At 36.5% G+C, this 19,345-nt stretch overlaps 1 protein-coding gene across 1 annotated transcript in view; it reads left to right on the top strand.

Annotated features, from left to right (window-relative positions):
• PDE3B (phosphodiesterase 3B) overlaps positions 1-19,345 on the top strand; it is an 82,043-nt gene that overhangs the window by 53,650 nt on the left and 9,048 nt on the right. The window contains exons 2-9 of the mRNA XM_014257911.2: positions 10,397-10,447; positions 11,097-11,342; positions 13,968-14,113; positions 16,502-16,608; positions 16,778-16,988; positions 17,560-17,633; positions 18,152-18,255; positions 19,009-19,143. Coding sequence (XP_014113386.2) covers positions 10,397-10,447; positions 11,097-11,342; positions 13,968-14,113; positions 16,502-16,608; positions 16,778-16,988; positions 17,560-17,633; positions 18,152-18,255; positions 19,009-19,143 — 1,074 coding nt within the window. The remainder of the gene's footprint in view (positions 1-10,396; positions 10,448-11,096; positions 11,343-13,967; positions 14,114-16,501; positions 16,609-16,777; positions 16,989-17,559; positions 17,634-18,151; positions 18,256-19,008; positions 19,144-19,345) is intronic.

Consider the following 19,345-nt stretch of genomic DNA (forward strand, 5'->3'; position numbering starts at 1 on the left):
TAGATGTTTATGTAACTTTCACTATTGTGATGACTTTGCTAAAAATGTCTTGCAGTTTAAAAGAAGATTCCAATGCTTTTCTGCCTGTATAGAAAAAACTGGCAAGCTCTCCTTGTTATCTTACAGTCACTGGAAGACACTTGACCCATCTTGACCTCTTTCTTTCTTATTAGTTTCTCCATCATGAATCATGCTACCAAAATGAAAGAAAAAAAAAAAGAAGGATTTTGTTGAGTCTGGGTATTCATAAGATGTTTATTCTTTTGGAGGGGAGTGGGAGGTTTGGGTAATGATTTTACTCATCAAAATCATAAGATACATTATAGAAATAAAAGTTTGATTTTTTTTTTAAATTTCCTTTTAATGGAGGGGAGGTTGGATTAGGATTTCACTCATCAAAATTGTGGGCAAACTTACAGAAACAAAACTAGGGAACAAGTCAGCATCACTATTTTTCACAGCTTTTTTTGTGCTAGGCTTTGATTTGATGGTATTTAGAAACTTTTGCAAAAAGAATGCTGTAGGTAACTGTAACTTGTGCCCTGCAAATAGGGTAGCAAAGTAGCTTAGAGAGTAAATCAAAACAATGGAATGGAAATAGGCTTTTGGATGCAATATTCCACTACCTCTGTGTATAGTAGGTTGCACAGTTATGTCTTCAAGTGTGTCAGAGTCCTGTGATAGTTGAAACAGCAGAACAGAACATAATACATAAAAAACCAGTGAAGAAAAGAACCTCTGATTAAGGAAATTTTGATTGTGGGACAGAGATGATTTTTCTTTCCTGGAAGTGCACCTTTAGTTACCACATTAGCAGAATGTGAAATTCAGTTTACACCTACGTAAAGGGGATTGCATTAAGAAGGATGTGCTACTAAAACTTATTAAACCCACAGTATTTCACAATGACTTCTGGAGTTTGAGGCTGGTGGGATTCTTTTCCCCTTTTTTAGCTGAAATCTGAGCCTGTTCATCCCTCAGTCTTTTCACAGAGAACACCCTCACCAGATTAGTAAATGGTAACCAGGACCAGAGGGGTCTGACTGCCTTTTTTATGTGATGAACTGATCATGAGGCAAGGTGCAATGATGCTTGTGACCCTCCCACACCACTGGTGGTAATCCCTTTGTTCACTCTGCACATGCAAGATAAACAAATATCTGTGCAAGACTTGTATTTTGGGCAAAAAATGGATTTTCCCAAGTCATTTTTTTTTTTAGTTAGTCCTCACCTAATCCTACAAGAAGTGGGAAAGCATCATGGTTGTTTATTTTTCATTTAGAACAGCATCACAATGTTACTATGCAGAAAAAAAGAATCTGCTTTTTTTCAGATCTGCTGTCATTTGATTCTTTTCTCAGCTGCTTACAAAGCTGCCAATTAAAGTACTACTTACCATGAATACATTAGAGAAAAGTAAATTGGCACTTTCTGTAGAATGCAGCAATTTGCATTCCCCTCTCTTTCTGAGAGCAATCTGTATTACATTCTTCAGAGTTTCAATATATTTCTCCCCCTAAGAGATATCATCTTGTATTTCCTGGCACTTCAACCAGAAGCTTGTCCATTAAGATAATTTTCCTTAATACTGATTTAACTTTCATTAATGTATTTGCTCTTGTAATCAGCCTCATAATTATATTCTCATCTGTTTTTAAATTGTTGCTTTTCAGTCTTTAGCTTGAGCAACTGAGAATGGAGTCAGTTCAGCCCCAGTGTATAACTTCCAACCAAAGCACTGCAGCAATATTTGCTTTCCTTTATGACATAATATCTTCTTTGGCGTCTTGACCAGCTTCTTTCAGCTTACTTCTCTAACTCCAGTCCCTGTAAAATTTCTTTTTGGGTCACCCTCAAGTCACTGAAAGAAAACAACGCTCATTTGTGTAAAGCCTGTACCCTGTGGCAATTTTGTAAATAAAACCCCCTAAGACGGCGATTAACACAATCAAATGAAAATTTGTTGTGCTGAAGGTGCTGTGTCTCTGAAGTAGCCTGAGGGATATGAAAATGCAGCTTCATAGTCTGAAAAAATTTGTCTTGTGCCTGAAGTCAGCTGTGGAACAGCTCAAAGCTTTTGCAAAAACAAATTGTTCAGTGGGTGAACTGCATGAAAGTGCTGCTGGTTGTTGGCTTCCTCGCCGTACAACAGACCCAGAATGAAAGGGAACTTTGCAAAATCTGCAGTTGGCTAGTGAAATGCCTTTGTGTGTGGTGTTGGATCTGTCAGGATGTTATGTTAGGTCTGAGAAAGACAAAGGCAAAAAATCCACTGACTTCTGTAATATACATGCAATATGTGCTGTAACATATGGCTTCTCTGTGTTGATGTTTACTTGAGAACATCCTTGAGGTGGCTGCCGTGGCTAATGACAGGATACTGGACTAGATGATCATTTGGTTTAATCCATCTGATGCTAACCGTTCTCAGATTCATGGTAATTTTTGACTGAGAGAGTTGAATGGTTTCATTTCATGCTTCTTGTTTTAGAGAGGGAGTGGGGAGAGAGGAAAATATAAGTATTTTTATACATATCTATGAGACTTTAAAGAGAAAACTTAAGAGAAATTAAAGAGAAATTAAGAGAATTAGAGAAATAAATTATTAGAGATAATTTAAAGATAGATAAATTAGAGATAAATTATAAACTAGAGAATTAGAGAATAAAGATAATTAAAGACAAAACTTTGTGAAAAATTCAGTCTGCTTCTTTTTCAGCTCAATTCTGAAAAAACTCACTTGTGTTCATATGGAATAGTTTCACTTTGTTGAAAAGAAAAAATCCAAGATTCATACCTGTACTTCAGGGCAATAGGTGGAAAAACAGCAATTGATTGAATAAATGTAAGTCATAAGAAGGAGAAATCAGTTCATCTCTAAGTGTTTTTAGTTAAGTTTCGTTAAGATGCATTAAGAATACATCACCATGCAGTGAAATATTTCAGCATAAGATTTTTGCACATCCTTCTATTGAAGGAAGATAAAATGTGAGGTTGTTCCCTGTGTCTCTTCCAACATGATGCATTAACAGTATGTCAACACAGCAGTAAAGGCTTTTACTGTGTATAATTGTGAAATAATGCCAATAGGTAAATGGGAAAAGGATGTTTGGGGAGCAATTTCTAGATCTTGCTTTCTGCAAAATAAACACCACTTTAGAAAAAAAAAAAGAAAAAAGAAAAAGGAACGGCTTTGGGTTTTGGATGACAGTAAAAGTGGTGCAGAATGCCAGAACACCAAAGCACCGGAGCAGAGCAGTAATCCACCTAGCACTATTGCTTTCCTTTGATGCTGATTAGAACCACATGCTCCAAAGGAAAATGCTTATAATGGGCAATTAAAGAATCTGCACATAGCAGCCTTTTTCTTTTTTTTGTTTTTTGCCTCTGCCCTCCCTCCCCCAGTTGCCATAAATTACTGGTTGGCCTTTACTCTGACGTGCAAGTCTGACAAAACCTAGAAGGAACAGGAAATGACCTAAGTGTGGTTTTAGACAGTTTTTTTTTTTTTTCATTACCTACATAATAAGAAAAAAACCCTCTACTTTCTACTTTTTAGAACCTTTTTGAAACATTTAAAGATCTTAAAAATATATATATAAAAGAAGATCACATCAAATAAAACAGGCAATAAGAACTGAGAACTTTTTGCAGCACACAAAGTAGATGCTGTCCTGCTGATAGTCCTGGGTACAAAAGCAGAAGTAGCATGTCTTGTTAAAAACAACCAAATGAAACAAACATGTAAAAAAAGAAACAAAACCCCAGCCAAACAAAAAAAAATATTTTTCTGCTTGCAAGGAGTAGTATTAGTTGTAAGAATAAGCTTGCTGAAGGCTTCTTTGAAACTTTAGCATACACTGGAGCATTTTTGCTCTGTTTTTGTATTGGTGCTGAGGGCAAAGTCACTGAAAATAGTAACTAAGCTTGTGAAAACTCTAAAGTGACTTATTAAAGTTTACTTAGGTACAGTTCTTGTCAAAGATTTGTATTTTCAGGGAAGATCAGGATACTGTGGAGTCTGCTGGAAACGTTTTGGTGGCGAGACACCTGCACATTCCAGTCTTGTTCTTACGCGTCCAGCCAAATATATTGCAGGTACTCTTCAGTGTAGAGAAGAGTGCTAATTAAAGCAATTAAGAAGAAGCAAATCTCTTTTCATTGAAGGAAGATTTTAGGGCTCTTAGAAAAAGCAAAAGTAATGTCTTTCATAAAAGAGTGCAGCAGAGTCAACAACTGAGTCGTTGGATAGGGGATGTGACTGTTTCCATCAGGATGTGTGTCCAAACCTCAGAACCATGAAAGCACACACAGCTTCTGTTCAAAGATTGTGGCTATCTGCAGGCTTCACAACCCATTGGCCATTTTACAACCTTGGATAAATAAATTGTGTATAGAGTCAGGAAGTGATAAGTATTCGGGTTCCAAAAATACCCTGGGTTTTTTTTTTTTTTTCCTCCTCCATTTATTTTCATGGGAAGGTTTAGGGAGTGGAGAAATACCATCATGATTCTGAATGCCCAGGGTATGGTACCAAGGGCTGTATTTTGCCTTGATCACAACAATCTACTCAAGTGGCTGCTGTTTTGGCCTGCAAGATTTCACAACACTACGTTGTCTTTGTTATCTAAATAATGCTGCCTCTACCTGGAGAGTCATTCTTTGGTTGCATCACCGTTAGTTCATACTGAATACAACTTTACTTAATAACATAATGATTTTCAACATCTGCCTTTCCTACAGAGAGGGAAAAGACGTCTAATAATAAATAAGATCCCTAAGACTAGGAGGTTGTATACTGCTCTGGATTTGGGGTTTTTTTTGTTGTTGTTATTAAATTACATGAATAAAAAATGGTAATTGATTGTAAGCTGCTACAAAAGACTAATCTAGAAATAAAAGCAATGGATCAATCTTGTTTGAAAGGCAGTCATGAAAAGAAATGGGTATGTAATGCAACCTTTTTCATATTTTACAATAAATTTATTTCTCATCTAGTTGTAGAATTTGGCTTTTGAATGAGGTGATTTTTTCGCAGAGTTGATTTCTGAATCAAGTTGCTGTGGTGTTGGTTTCATTGTTTAGTTAATTCTATGCTTGGTTGCTATGGAAATACTTATTTACGGAGCTAATGCCTAATGGTGTCAACCAGATGCTACTGGCAACTAGGAATCCTTTATATTTGATCAGTGAAAGACTCAGTCAGAAGTAGAAACTCAATTTTGTGCTCATTTTTCTCCATTAAAATTTTGGAGCGTGGAATGGATGTTCTCAAATAGGACAAGTTTTCTTTTCTTTACAAGCATGAGAGCACACATTGAATCCCCTAAAAAGTATCAGTGAAACTAAATCCTATTTTAGGTTTAGGGAGTCATATAACAGTGATACAAATTTTAACATTGTGCGTGGCCTTAGACAGTGAGCACGTTTCAGCTTGGGGAATGGAGAATACTGTTGGTTATATTCAACTTTTGAAATTGATTTTTAGATTTCTAAAGCTCTGAAGTACTTTGTTGTTGTTGTTGTTTGTTTTGTAGCTGTGTATTTTAAATCTCTGCATAAGCCTTAGTATTGTTCTTACTATAACTTTTCACAAACAATTGTGGAGCTAATAACTAAGCTGATACAATTTGATATTTTATAAGTTAAATTATTGAGAAAACATCATTGCACAGTTATCTAGTCAAATGTATTTTGAGTTTAAGATGAAATTTTTTTTAAAAGGCTTAAAAATGCTTAGTATACTTTCATGGTAGTTTCAGTGGTAATAATAGTATAGTAATTTTCAGCTTGACAAAAATACAGTCTATAATCTTTTATCATGCTTAAGCCTTTGGAAGTTGAAAATACTCATCTGACAGGTCTTTAGACAAATGGAGTTGTGGTATTTGTATAAAGAAGATCTAAAAAACCTCCACCTTCCATGGCATCAACTCTTCTGAGAGACTCATCCATTCCAGGCCCTGGGACTGCTGGGTGCCCTGCCATAGGAAAGATAACCTTCTCTATGGAAAAGTAATTAAAAACAAAACAAAGCAAAACCCCCTGAAGCCCTGCTGCTTTGCTTTGATTCTCTTCTGCCATTTCTCATCTGGTTTTAGTTTACTTAGACTATAAACTTCTCAGAGGAGCACTTATTGCCTCTTATTTTGTGAAAAGTCAGCGTTGCCTTGCTGCTGGAGCTAGAAGCTGCTTTAGGGGAGGCCTCTGTTACTGTTACCTCATTATTTTTTAAACATGGTTCTGATGTTGCTAACAATGTGTGCTTTGGCCAAGTGATGGTTGGGTTGGTATTCTTGAGTTCAGGTAGCGTGGGAACTCCTCTGAAGTACATGGAAATATTGTTTTTATTGTTGGAGAAAGCATAGGACTGATGCCCACTGTCAATTTTTCTGCAAATATCCACTAAGTGATGGGTATTTAAGGTCTCCTGATCTGACTGAACACACCACAGAATACGATGTTCATTTTTAGCCCTTTAATAAACTTATTTTCAGTGAGGCAAATTCCTTCTCTTGAGGCTCTTAGTCTGTTTTGAGTGACAAGTTTCAGCTTGACCTTTGCTGGCTGATGATGGCCAAATTGGGAAAAGTCACTTGTACTTAAAGGGGTTCTGTAAACTGGCTTGTCTTCTTTTAACCATGTTGAAATTTATTTCAGAGGCTAAATAGATTCAATTATTGTAGTTAAAAGTAATACAGATCCTGACTGTTACAGAACAAGGCATGGTATATGTGTGGGTTTTTGGTTTAGTTAGGTTTTTTTTCCTATTTGAAGCTGTTTTCTGTTGAAGCTGTCCTTCAAACCCCTGGTCAGCTTGTCAGGCAATTCCATAAAGCCAGGAAAGGTGTTCATGGCTCTCTGGATAAACTGGGAAGATTCTGGGGTTGGAGCCAGGCTGGTATGAGAACTTCTCTTCCAGTGTGACTGGTAATTTCCTACACACTTTTCTGCTGGGAGTGGCTATAAATTTGCCACCTTTCAGAAGTTCATCTGCAATATTAGAGCCCACTGAAGTTTGATTTTCCCTGAGGAGCTCTGAAATGTGTGATTGCTGCGATGTTGCAGCTGACGATGGACGCTCAAAGCCAAAGTGTGTGAGTTACTAAGCAGAGGAATAAGTTGCAGCTTGGAACTTTTATGACTCAAGCCCATCCTAGATAAGGTGTTTCTTGATGGAGGAGGTGAGGGAAGAACGTTATGTGCAGTGGATTACAAAATCTTAGTATTACAGAGTACAGATCTTTCTGCAACAAGTCTCATGGTTGCAAAATCAGAAATTGCTGAGGCTCTGCTGAAGACCTATTTTAAGGTCTCTTGGTCTGCTCGCAGTAGGTCAAAATAACCGGTGTCATTTCACTCCTGTTGTAAGATTAGCAAGACTCTGGCAATACTGTGTAACTTTTGTTGATGCGCAGCAATGAAATAAAAGTTCGACTGCTACGCTCTCAACAAAAAAATAATGCCAGAAATTCAGCTTGTTTAGCATTCCAGATTTAACTTGCAAGGCATGGATTTAAGCTACTAAAACTAAGTCTGGTAGGTAGTGAGAAAAAGTAAAATTTTCTTAGTGCTAAGGAGAAAATTCTTGTTTAAACGGAGAAATGAAATTTATCAGCTGACAACCTTTAAAATCGTCACCCTCCTTGTCTTGCAAACCGTGGCAATTCTGCAGAAGGTGTGTTAAGGAATATCCTGCTGCTTTCTCCCGAAATTGTTTTTGTTGGGGGAGGCTTTCTGGATTTTGAGTGCCATCTTGTGGTGCATTTTAAGGAGAGGTAACCCCCCTGTCACTGCTCATCTGCCAGGGTTTGCTCAGTGGAGAGATGTACCGAGTAGGATTTACCATGGAAAAACATTCATTGCTTACAGATCTGCATTTTATTTTTTTTTTTTCCAGTCGTGCTTAACAGCAGAGATTGCTACTTTTCATCAGTTGATTTTAATTACTTGGTCATGTGGCAGGTGGAATGACCCCTGAAAATGTGACAGGCTGTGGTAGCTTGCCAGCTGCGTTAATATACTGCCTTGTCTTATCTCAGGAGACAGGGCTTCTAATTAATGGTGATATATAATGAATTAAAGAAAAATCTGATAGCAAAGTACATGTCAACTGATGTTCTATTCATTTCAAAACTGCTTTAGTTCCTTTGCTGTAAAATTGGTATCAGTGGAGAAGCTTAAATCTTCTGGTTTAAATGACAACAGAAAATTTTCAGTGACAAGTCCAAGCTGTGAAATTTTTCATTTAAATAAAACTCTGCATAAAATGATGCCCCACCATTCAAAATATCAAACAATTATTTGCACTGAAAGTAAGATTGGAATATTTTTTCTGCCTTGTGTTTACTGGGTGAGCATGGATCACAAGAACCTATTTACCATAGCAGGGCTAAAACCAAAAGGAAGGGTTTGAACCTTTTTAGTCACAAAGATTGGCCCTCAAAATTATAGCTTATGTGAGCATGTGTATGTGCCTTAAAGGATGAATAAAGGAGTTGAATAAATGGTTTGGTTCAGAAGTTTTCTAGAGTAAGACATTTATTGGTTTGGTTTCTTGTTTGTTAGTTGCAGGGTTTTTTAAATTATTATTGTGAGCCCATTTATAGCAAATAAATAAAATTAGCTAACATGCCCAAATATTTAAAATAAAAATAAAATGCTCTAAGAGGGAAACCTCTTTTCTGTCCCCCAATGGAGGCTGCAAGATTAGGAGGGAGCTGACGCAACTGTGTGGCCCATTAGTATCAAAGGTTACTAACACAACTAACAAAACCCATGTGGACAGCTGATCTTTGCTGCTGATTGAGGCAAAAGTTAATGAAGCAGATTAATGTGGTCTCTGTGTGCGAGGACAGAATGAAAGCAAAAGATTTTCTGATGTTCAATACAGTAAAGAAACGTCAATCTAGGAAGAGAAGCTTCACAATGAAGAAAATTTAATAAAACCGCTCAAACAAACAAACAAATGAAAAAAAACCCAATGCAATCTGGCAAGATATTGCTAAAAACAAGTGCATCATGGCAAAATGGGTATGGCCAGAGAAGCTTGGTCATTATCTTACTGTTTTTCAGTTAAAAAAAAAGACATGGTACCTAGATTATTCATTTTAAAAATCCCCCAAACTCTCAAATACCTAAATTCTTAATTCTTGGTTTTGATCTGCTTGCTTTACCCAGTGTGATTTTCTGATAGAGCACATGCTCATGAGTAGAACTCCTCACTTTCCTTGCAGGTGGATGTCACAGCTATTAACTTTAAACATGGTTTAGTGACATCTCTGTGAAGATAACTGAGAGAAAAGGAGCCTTCAAGCGCCTCCCTTGCCTGAGAGCTGCTGACACGACCCCGCCTGTGTTTCTTTTTGGACACTTTCTGCACCTTCCTCTGGACAAGAGCCAGACTGGAACATTGAGTTTTCTCCATGGAGGTGCTGTTAGTCCCAGAGGAACAAAAACATACCTAGTTCTCACCTATAAAAATAAGCAGAAGAGTTTCCAGGATTGCAAAACGTGAATTATCGAGTGGGGTATTGGCATGTTATTTGTGCACTGTGTCAGAGAGTGAATAGCTACGTTTAATTTGTGAATACACATTTTGCAAATGGATTAATTTATCAGAGAATAATTAGAATCTGTCGAGAAGTCATGAAGGCTGAAAGCTTTTGAAACAGAGCAGACATCTGAATTTCATTCCTTGTATGTTGTTTTCATTTTTTTGTCAGTATAGAAGACAAATTAAGTGAGTGTTGTTGACGTACTTGAAGCTGATAGCATCTTCAGATTGTGTTGCTGACGTTCTTTTGTGGGTTTGGTGGGTTTAGTGAGGTTATTCAGAACGTGGGGCTTTGTAGCCACGTTCAAGGAAAGCCTAACAAAACCTCCTGCAAGAAAATGTTCTTTTAAATACCAATTCTTAACCCCTATTTGGACAGAATTTTTCCCCCTTTAGAAGTACATGATTTAATATAATACTTTCTTCACTGCATTTACAAAAATTGCTTCTGTTTGAATGATTCTGGAAAAAAAATTATATATTTTGGAGGTTTTAGGCTAGATTTGCTTTTGTAGGTTGAAGTGACCAGGAGCAGGAAGGCACCATCAGCACCACATTTAATGTGCATGTTGAATGATTTATAAGCAATCTAAAAATATTGAGATAAGGCCATATTATTCTGTCATCACAATATCTCTGTTACATGCAATTTCTTTAAACTTTTCTTTAGGGCTCTTGCTGGGTAGCATTAACTTAGAATATGGCCCAAATTATATATGAAAAAATGAAAGGAGAAACATTTCTTATTGCATTACATAATCAAAATTTAAGCCATTGCTGTTTTTCAACGTTAGCACATCGCCTATTAATATTTTCTTTTTTTTTTTTTAATCTTTACAGATGATACTTTGGGATTGGGATTTGAAGCAATGGTGCAAGCCCTATTATCAGGTCAGTATATTATGAATTTAATAGGGGGGTTTTTGTGAGATGTGGCTGAGTACAGAGTTCAAAACTGTCAAGTTGTTCAAAACTGTTCAAACTGTCAAATTTCAGTTTTTCTGTTGATGCTATATTTGCCTAATTTCCCCTCTTTCTTTTATATTGTAGCAAGCTCTTCTTATTCCTGCTCAGAGAATTATGCAAAATTAAAATTAATCACTTTTGTTTGGACAACTTTTTTTATTATTTCTTTCAGTAGAATCAGGGTTAATAAAAATTATGAGGTTGTGGAAATTGTGCCTGTGTCAGGGGCTCTAACATTTTGACTGCCAAAATTTGTTGATATTGTTGGAAGAGAAAGAATACTAAGTTTAATGCTGAGACAAAGTATTGAAAATAGAGATTAAAAAAATTGCCAACAGATTTCAAATAGAGACAAACTGAAAGCTAGTGTTGAATTGTGAATTACTTTTTACTGTGTGACAAAAACCTGCAGACACTGCTGTCTGAAAACACATTTTCTTTGAAAGAAATTATGTCACACTGATTTTTAAAACTTATTTTTGTTAAATTTGCAGTGCATAAGATATTTAAAAGAAAGAACACCATGAAGTGTTTTGACAGGTTAATGAGTTTGCAACATTTCCATCTATTCCAGGGTGCTGGCAGTGGGAATGGAGTTGATCTCTCGGTTCTGAACGAGGCTCGGAACATGCTCACGGAGCTCCTGAGCGACCCATGTCTCCCACCACATGTGATCTCTTCCCTTCGAAGCATTAACAGCCTCATTGGTGCTTTCTCAGGAGCATGCAGGCCAAAGGCCAGCCCATTCACACCATTTCCTGGCTTCTTCCCCTGTCCTGAAATAGAGGATCCTGCTGAGAAAGACCGCAAGCTGCTCAAGGTCAAATGGCTTTTATTTTCATTCATGTGTGTGTGTCGCCATTCAAAAAACAAACAAACAAACAAAAAAGCAAAAAAAAAACCCCAAAAAACCAAAACAAACAAAAAAAAACACAAGAAAAAGATAGATAAAGGAAAGTTAATCTAGTGAGACTCTCCTGCATCCATAGCAGGTTCTCTACTGAGTACCCATGGACGATGTTTAAGGTCAAAAGGGAGTAGCTGTGAAAACTCGTTGAAGGCAATGGAGATAGGAAATAAATGCAAATTCAAGTGGTTGATGGACAGACAGGTACAAGCACTGGTCTGCACCCTGACCACATCATTCCTCACAGTAACAGCAAATATAAACTGAAGATGTCATAGTCTCATGACACGGGACAAACAAGGCTGTTCTTGATTCTTCCACATTCTTTATCTAACCATTACTGTCAGCGTGGCTTTTTCACTGACCTTTTTTCCCCAAGAAATTTACTCTTGTGGACCACAAGCCAGCCATCATACAGAAGCAAATCAGCTATGTAAAAGGAAAAATATCCCTTCTTTGTCTTCAGCAAATCACTTTGTGAGACCAGTGTAAAATCTACTGTCACTTCTCCATTACTCAGGGTTAATAAGTGAAAGCAAGAGTGTAGTTACTATATGAAATGCTGAGAAATATGGTGGGGAAAAAAATTAAATTTACAATGTAGAAACTCAGCTGCAGAGCACCAGAACCAATAATTCCAGCCCAGTATTGACAGCTTGAGGCTGCTCTGGCACATGCCCTGTAGTTGTTTACATTTCCAGGAAGTGGGCAACCTGGCCCAAACTGATCATCCTGCTGGCTTAGGATTCTGGAGCCTGTTTCAGCCTGTGAAATGTCTGTTGGGAACCATATTTTGGGGGGAAAAACTCGGTGTCTGCAGGTCATTCTAGGGAAGATCCTGCAGAACCACTGAGGTATGAAATTCCTTGTGATGTCACATGGATACCTGCAGAAATACTGGCAGGAATCTCAGTCATTCAGCGTGTTTTTCTTTGGGGATTTCTTTAAAAGCTGCTAAGGATAGGCATACCTTTTGATTTTTAAAATTTCTTTATAGCTAGTCAAAATAGTGTGAAATGAAAAATATTAATTGCCAGAGACCAGTTATAAAGAGTATGTGAGATTGAAATATTACGGTTTTTCACAGCTATTCTCTTTTTCTCCTTCCTAAAAAGTAGCTTTTTCCTCAAGTTTTGGGGATTTTCTGTATAGAAATTTGCCTAGTGCTTGCCACAAGCATTCAATAATTGTTTGGCTTTGGTATATGTTTAAGAGTAAGCCCACATATTTCCCCTTATGTATGTGACTACAAGAGAAAGATTTCTTTTGTTTTAAAAACCAGGTAAGTGAGCAAAAATTCCAGGTTACAACACAGCAGAGAAAATATTATGAAAGTATTTCTTCAAAATGGATGATCTTGAAAGGTTCCCATTCTCTCTTGCCCCGATTTTCAATATAAAAGGTCTCCTCCAAATTTTTTTTCTTGTGGATTATGTACATCTTTATGACTGGCTTCCAAAGTGTGTTTAATTATAATTTTGAAGTGGATTAGGGAGAACTGAAAGAGGGCAGGGTTAGATTGGGTATTAGGCCAGCCTGGAAGGGGCTGTGAGCAATCTGTTCCAGGGAAAGGTGTCCCTGTCCACAGCAGGGTGGGTTGGGACTGGAGGATCCTTCAGGTCCCTTCCAACACAAACCATTCTATGATTCAGTGACGAGCTGCCTGCTCTTCCTTTCCTAGGAAAGGAATTAACAACAAGGAACAGAATGTAACTGAAACTGGGCTTCAGACCATGGGCTAGTCATAACTGGTTATCTGATGCTAGTCCTTCCCCTTGGGTTTCTTGGAAGTGTGAATTGCCCAGTATTCAGGAAGAAAAATAATTAAATATGAGACAGAAATCATTGCGAGGCTGCTCTGCAACAGAAACACTCTCCACTTCCACCAGGACTGTCCTGAGAACTGTCCCAGATTTCCTTGTGTGTGACAGTAGAATGTTGGCCAGCTGGGTGGATTTCTGCTGTTATTAACAGCCATGATTTTATCAGATTTCACAGTCTGGGCAACTAAAAGTTGTCAAGGCAAACCCCTGTGTATGCACAACTCTTACCTCCTGCCTTTGTCCTTGGAAATCCCCAGCTGGTGTAAGATACCATACCTGTAGTGAGGTACCACATCACATTTTGCTAGAAATATTAGCAATAAATAATAATTATTATTATTGTATTACTACTATTTTTAATATTTAAATTTAAAAATAAAATATTTTAATTATGTTAACTCATCATATAAGAATAAACAATATTTATATGAAATAGAATTTTATATCATATTAATACCTATCTATTATTATTATTTTATATAATATATAAATATATAATATATAATAATGACAATAATGTTAATGATAATATTGTTAATAATGTTAATAATAATAATGATAATAATGATAAGAATGATAATAATGATGATAGTAATAATAATAATAATAATAATAATAATAATAATAATAATAATAATAATAATCCCTTCTTTATAAAATTTTAACATCTGCTTTCACTTCCATGGATTTTAATCATGGTGAAATTACTCAACAGGGATTGGGTAGCAGGAGCAGCCTGCCAACCCCACAGCTGAGGCGACCCTCAGGAGTTTCTGGCTTGTCACCTATAGAATCAACATCATCTAGATGGGAGCGCAGTAACGCCGGCAAGAGATCCCATCAGGAATACAACACACCAAGGTAAGCACTGAGCAGCATTTTTTAAGGGCAATAATAAGGCTGGAACTTGGCAGCAGAAGCATTTCATGTGAGGTCTTGTGAACTAAGTCTCCAAAATTCTGCCAGCATAAACTGGAGAAGTTAATTATGCACTATGGTTTGTAACTCTGGTTGATCTTAAGTAGAAATCAGGTCGTTCTGAGGCAAAACAGTGTGCTCTGTCATAAAAAGTAGGCCTTGATATAAGCTTGGGGAGGAAATGAAAAAAGTCCAACATAAATGATTGCAAAACAAACTAGTTTTGTCTCTAAACTTGTACTGATTTCCTCCTTCTTTTTTATTTAATATATGTATCACTTGCCAACTTCCACATACCCACACATAAATAAAAAGGTGAGACAATTTTCTTGTGGTTGGCAGCCACTGTTGTGTGTATTATAAGGCTTATTATTCCTCCAGTCATCAAGCAAGGTGTAAGATACATTAAGGTAGTAATCTCTTCTCCACTTGTTAGTAAATATGGTGCAAATAGAGCTTTTATTTCTAGAATTAAGATGTCATTCTGATTTAGGATTAAAATTATTTTTTTTCTTTTTGTGTAATGTTTTATATTAGTGAAAATTCACACTTTTAATTTTACTTAAATGTATGAATGCCTTTGCTTCTGAAATCTGTAAAAACTGTGTGTGGTTTTTGTTTCCTTGTTTTGTTGGGTTTGTTTGTTTGGGGTTTTTGTTTGTTTGTTTGTTCTGGTTTTTTGTTTTGTTTGGGTTGGTTTTCTTTTAAATGGTTCTACATGGGTAATAAGGAAAGTATAACAGATGCATTTTTAAAAAAGAAAACATGGGTTATGCTCATAACTGGTAACTAGTAATAGTGGATGGAAATTTATATACACACATCCAAGAATTTACTTATCAGTATTATATTTAATATTAAAGTGAACCACTTAAATAATTTGGCCCTTTCAGTGGTCTTCCCCCCTTGAATAAAATATGATCTCTAAGTGTTTACATTGTAAAACTTAATTGTGGCTTGTGCATGAAGTAGAATTGAAGACTCTAACCTGAGCAGTAGTAGTCCTTAGAAGATTATATTTTCATGCTGATTTGGTGTCTGGTGTCCCCTATTGCATCCACTGGAAATAACCAGGGACCAGAGAAATTGCTTTAACCTTAGCAACCGTGGGATTTCTGTTTGAGGCTCAGCCCTCCTGCTGCAGTCTCAAATTTCCGTTTACAGAGGGTTTCCTCACTTTCCTTACTACTCAAAAGCAGCTCTTGGGAACTTCTGTTTTATTTGTATGCAGGTTTTTGATTTGGTTTCTCATTCAAACACAAGCTCAAAATGTAAAATTCTTCCTCACGTTGAGGTGAAGCTTCTCGTGTTTTAGTTTATGGCCATTGCTCCTCCTCCTCCTCCTTCTGTGCACCACAGAAGAGTGTCTGGCACCATCCTCTTAGCCCTCCTTTGAGATATTTATATACATTAATGAGATCCTCTCAGCCTTCTCTCGACTAACCAGGCCTAGCTCCTGCAGCCTCTCCTTGTATGGGAGATGCTCCAGACCTCTCTTATCATCTTTATGGCTTCCACTGGACCCTTTCCAGTAGTTGAAGATACACAGAAATAAATCCGTGTTTATTCTTGAGCTCTTTTTTCGCATTCATGTGTTTAAACTAGTGATGGGAGATCAAGTATTATTTCTGTGCTGGAATTTTTTTTGCAATCGGCTTAAAAAAGATTAAATCTCTCTTGGTAAGCACTGTTTTCCCCTCCTGAAGAGAAATAGTTTCACATTAACTATTTTCACTTTGAAGAAAGCATACACAGGTATTTTTAATTGGATATTGCATTTCTGTTCACTGAAGGAAATGGAATTTTAAATTGTGGAGTGAAATTTTGTCCCTGCAACAGCAGATGGCAGGATTGAGTAACTGAGCTTAAGGACGCGCTTTGATGTCAAAAAACAGCTTCAGTTATAAGTTTATAATAAATAAAACAATTAATTGAACACGCAAAATTTATGTGTCTGTGTAAGGTTTTCATTGTCTTTCCAATGTAATCAATCCTCAGGTCTGTTAGGAAACAGCCTGCTTCAAATGTTCAAGGAAAGAAGCGTGTTAGAAAGTAAAACCTCTCACACAAGGTGTATTTACTGCATCATTTTAGCACTGTGTTAAGGTTTTTGTTGCTTTCAATCAATGCACAGCAGTTTTTATTTCATGTAATTGAATTATTTTCTAGCTGGTTTTGAATGTGACTGCTTTGTCGTATTCTCTCTTTCTTGAATGGTGGTGGACCCGTCACAGGGCAGTGTAGCTATTTTAAAAGCATTTTATTTAATAAAAGTGGAAGACAAACTAGGAAACAAAGAAAAAAAAAAATCCTTACTGTTTTTTTTTTCAGCCAAGGATCTCACTCAAATGGGTCTTTTGGTGCAAACTTGCTGACAATACCAAAGCAAAGATCATCTTCTGTGACCTTGACTCATCACATGGGTCCCAGACGAGCAGGTAGGACCACGCAGTTTGTGCAGTAGCAGGATGGGACCTCACGGGGCTTTTTCCATGTAAACACAGCACTAAAATAACATCAGCATGTCCCTCGTTGTTTAAATCCAGCCTTTGTAAACAGCAACCTCTTTGTTGTCACCTGAACCCCGTGCAATGTTTGTTTTGGAAGGTGCTTCTCCCGGCCTGAGCCCCGTGGGGTCACCGAGCCATGGGTCTGTCTCCAGCGGGGCTTTCAGCAACTGGTCACCTGTGGAGTTCCCTGACACCGCTGATTTCCTCACCAAACCAAGCATTAATATACACAAGGCTCCAGGACACACACCTAGCTCTCCAGATTTTCAGCAGCCAGTTAAAACAACTCTAGGTTATATGTGTAGCAGGTACTGTGAACTCTGTTATCATTTCAGTCACTTCATATCGGTCGAAAAGAACGCAATTAAAATCAAAACAAAATTTAAAAAATCAAGACCTGTGCCCCTACTAGGATTGGAAAAGGGCATAAATCTCATAATGATCTGTAACTGTGTTATCCAGGGGAGAATAAAGGATGCTGAGTGTATGTCACTGCTTTGACACAGCCCATCCTCAGCAGCTGTTATGGCAGAGGAACAATATTCTATGGAATTTTAGAAAAGGAGGGTTTCTTACTTGGGGATTGGATTCTGTTTTTCTGAATACTTTCTTAATTATGAGCTCTACTTTAATAATTCAGGGGTCTAAGTCTCAGGGAGGTGATGGTTGATTATTATCTATTATCTATTATTATTATCTAAGGACAGACTAAATCTATGTCTGCCAAATTTAGAAGAAAATACTCAGGTCAATTGTTGAAGGAGCCTTCACAAACTTTTTTTTAAAAAAGTAATCTGCAGATATTTTTCAGTAGAAGACAGAAGTAGAAAAAGAAGAAAATTACTGAATATTGTAAATATTTTTCATGTGTTCTGTAAGCTGTGGACGTCAGATACTCAAGCCTGTTCCAATACCAGAACCAGATTTTGCAGAATACAGAGACAGAAAATCAGGTGGGATTTCAAAATAGACAAATACTTCATATCAGTTTCTTGCCTTTTTTTTTTAAGCCGGTTAAATTAAAATTTTACTGTTTCTACATAATGTTTTTTCCTATATTTTAGCCTACATATGTATTGTAGTTTGTTTTGTGTTTTAGAATAATCAGAATAAGACAAAATATTGCCTGCTTCATAGTAAGGATTTTAAAACAGGCTTCCACTAATGCCTTTATAGTTCTGTACTCCATGTATGAAACCAGAGCTCTACCAACTAAGCTAAACTAATCACTGAACAATTTTTTTCAAATAAAAGCTATGCTTTTTGCTTTTCTTAATCTTCAAATAGTTTTTGTCTAATCAATTTTGTCCTTTATGACTTTTTTTGCAAATTTCTTAAATAAAATGGTTTAGAAATGAGCTGTTATTTATATTTCTGTGACAAATCCATATGATCAGTTACAAAATTATTAGACAGTAGTAATTCAAAAATCAGTTATTGATTTAGTATTTCTGAATGTGTTTTCTTTAAGGTGAAATTGCAAGTGCTAATGCCTCCAAAGAATCTTTCCACCATACGGAGAAGAGGAAAGATGAAAGGAAGGAAATGATTGATCAAGCACAAAACAAACTGTTTGTAAGCATGTAATTGCAAAAAAAAACCCAAAACAACAAACTTGCAATAATTTTTCTCAATTCAGTGTTTCTTTATCATTTCTAACTTGCTGTGAAGAGGCCTTTATGTCACTAAAATAGCAATTTCTAAAGGGTTATGGTGCATGGGTGGAATTCAAATTTTCGTTGAACAGTTGTTTATCTTGCATAAATGTCACTAGCAAATGACAGCAAGGGTTGTGATTGTATTAATTTTTGTTGATCAATATTGATTTCTGTGGATTTAATGTTGAGAGGGTATGCTCAAACACCGACTGGCTAATGTTGTCTTTTGGAAGTTTATGAAAGATGCAGCAGTTGCAGTGAGACTTACAAATGAGTGTTCAATACAGTGCTATTAACTTTTTGGGTTTATACATCAGGTGTTTTTAAAGCTTGTCCAATTAACCTATTTTTAAAGCTCAGTAAATCTTTAGTTAGCTTTTGCATATTTTTGCTTTGTTTTATTAATTCATCTTGTTTAAAAATAAATAAGAAGGAAAATTTAGCACCTTCTCAGAAAGCCCTGGAATCTGCTGCCCAAAACAGGAAAGCTCAAGCCTTCAAGTGAGCTATTTGTGATATTGATTTATGATTTTCTCATAGCCATAGTTGCAGCACCATTCAATAAATTCACTAATGATTTATCATTTTCAAGGCTTTTTTTGCCAACACAACTGATAAATTGGTTTTCATTGTTATTTTAGAGATGATAAAGTATCTTAATCTCATACAGGTGGAACAGAGTTCTACATTAGAAACAATGTTATTAGCCCATGATTCACTAATGGAGAAGATGAACAATTGGAACTTCCAAGTTTTTGACCTTGTAAAAGAAATGGGAGATCAGTCTGGAAGGATCCTTAGCCAGGTTTGTTGTCCTTTATTTTATGAGGGAGGGTATGTAAAGCTGTCCTTTATTTAAACCATAAAGAAGTTTTGCAGTCAATATTTATGTGAATGCTATCTTGAGAAGCAGAAATATGACTTTTCATACACTCCATGTCATTGTAAACCATGAAAAATGGTTTATCTATAGAGAATGTGCTTTGTTTTTTCTGAATTTTATCCTC

The sequence above is a fragment of the Pseudopodoces humilis genome, chromosome 7, assembly GCF_049639895.1.
Source record: "Pseudopodoces humilis isolate 2021_Gansu_Grassland_sample_001 chromosome 7, ASM4963989v1, whole genome shotgun sequence".
NCBI classification, from domain to species: domain Eukaryota; kingdom Metazoa; phylum Chordata; class Aves; order Passeriformes; family Paridae; genus Pseudopodoces; species Pseudopodoces humilis.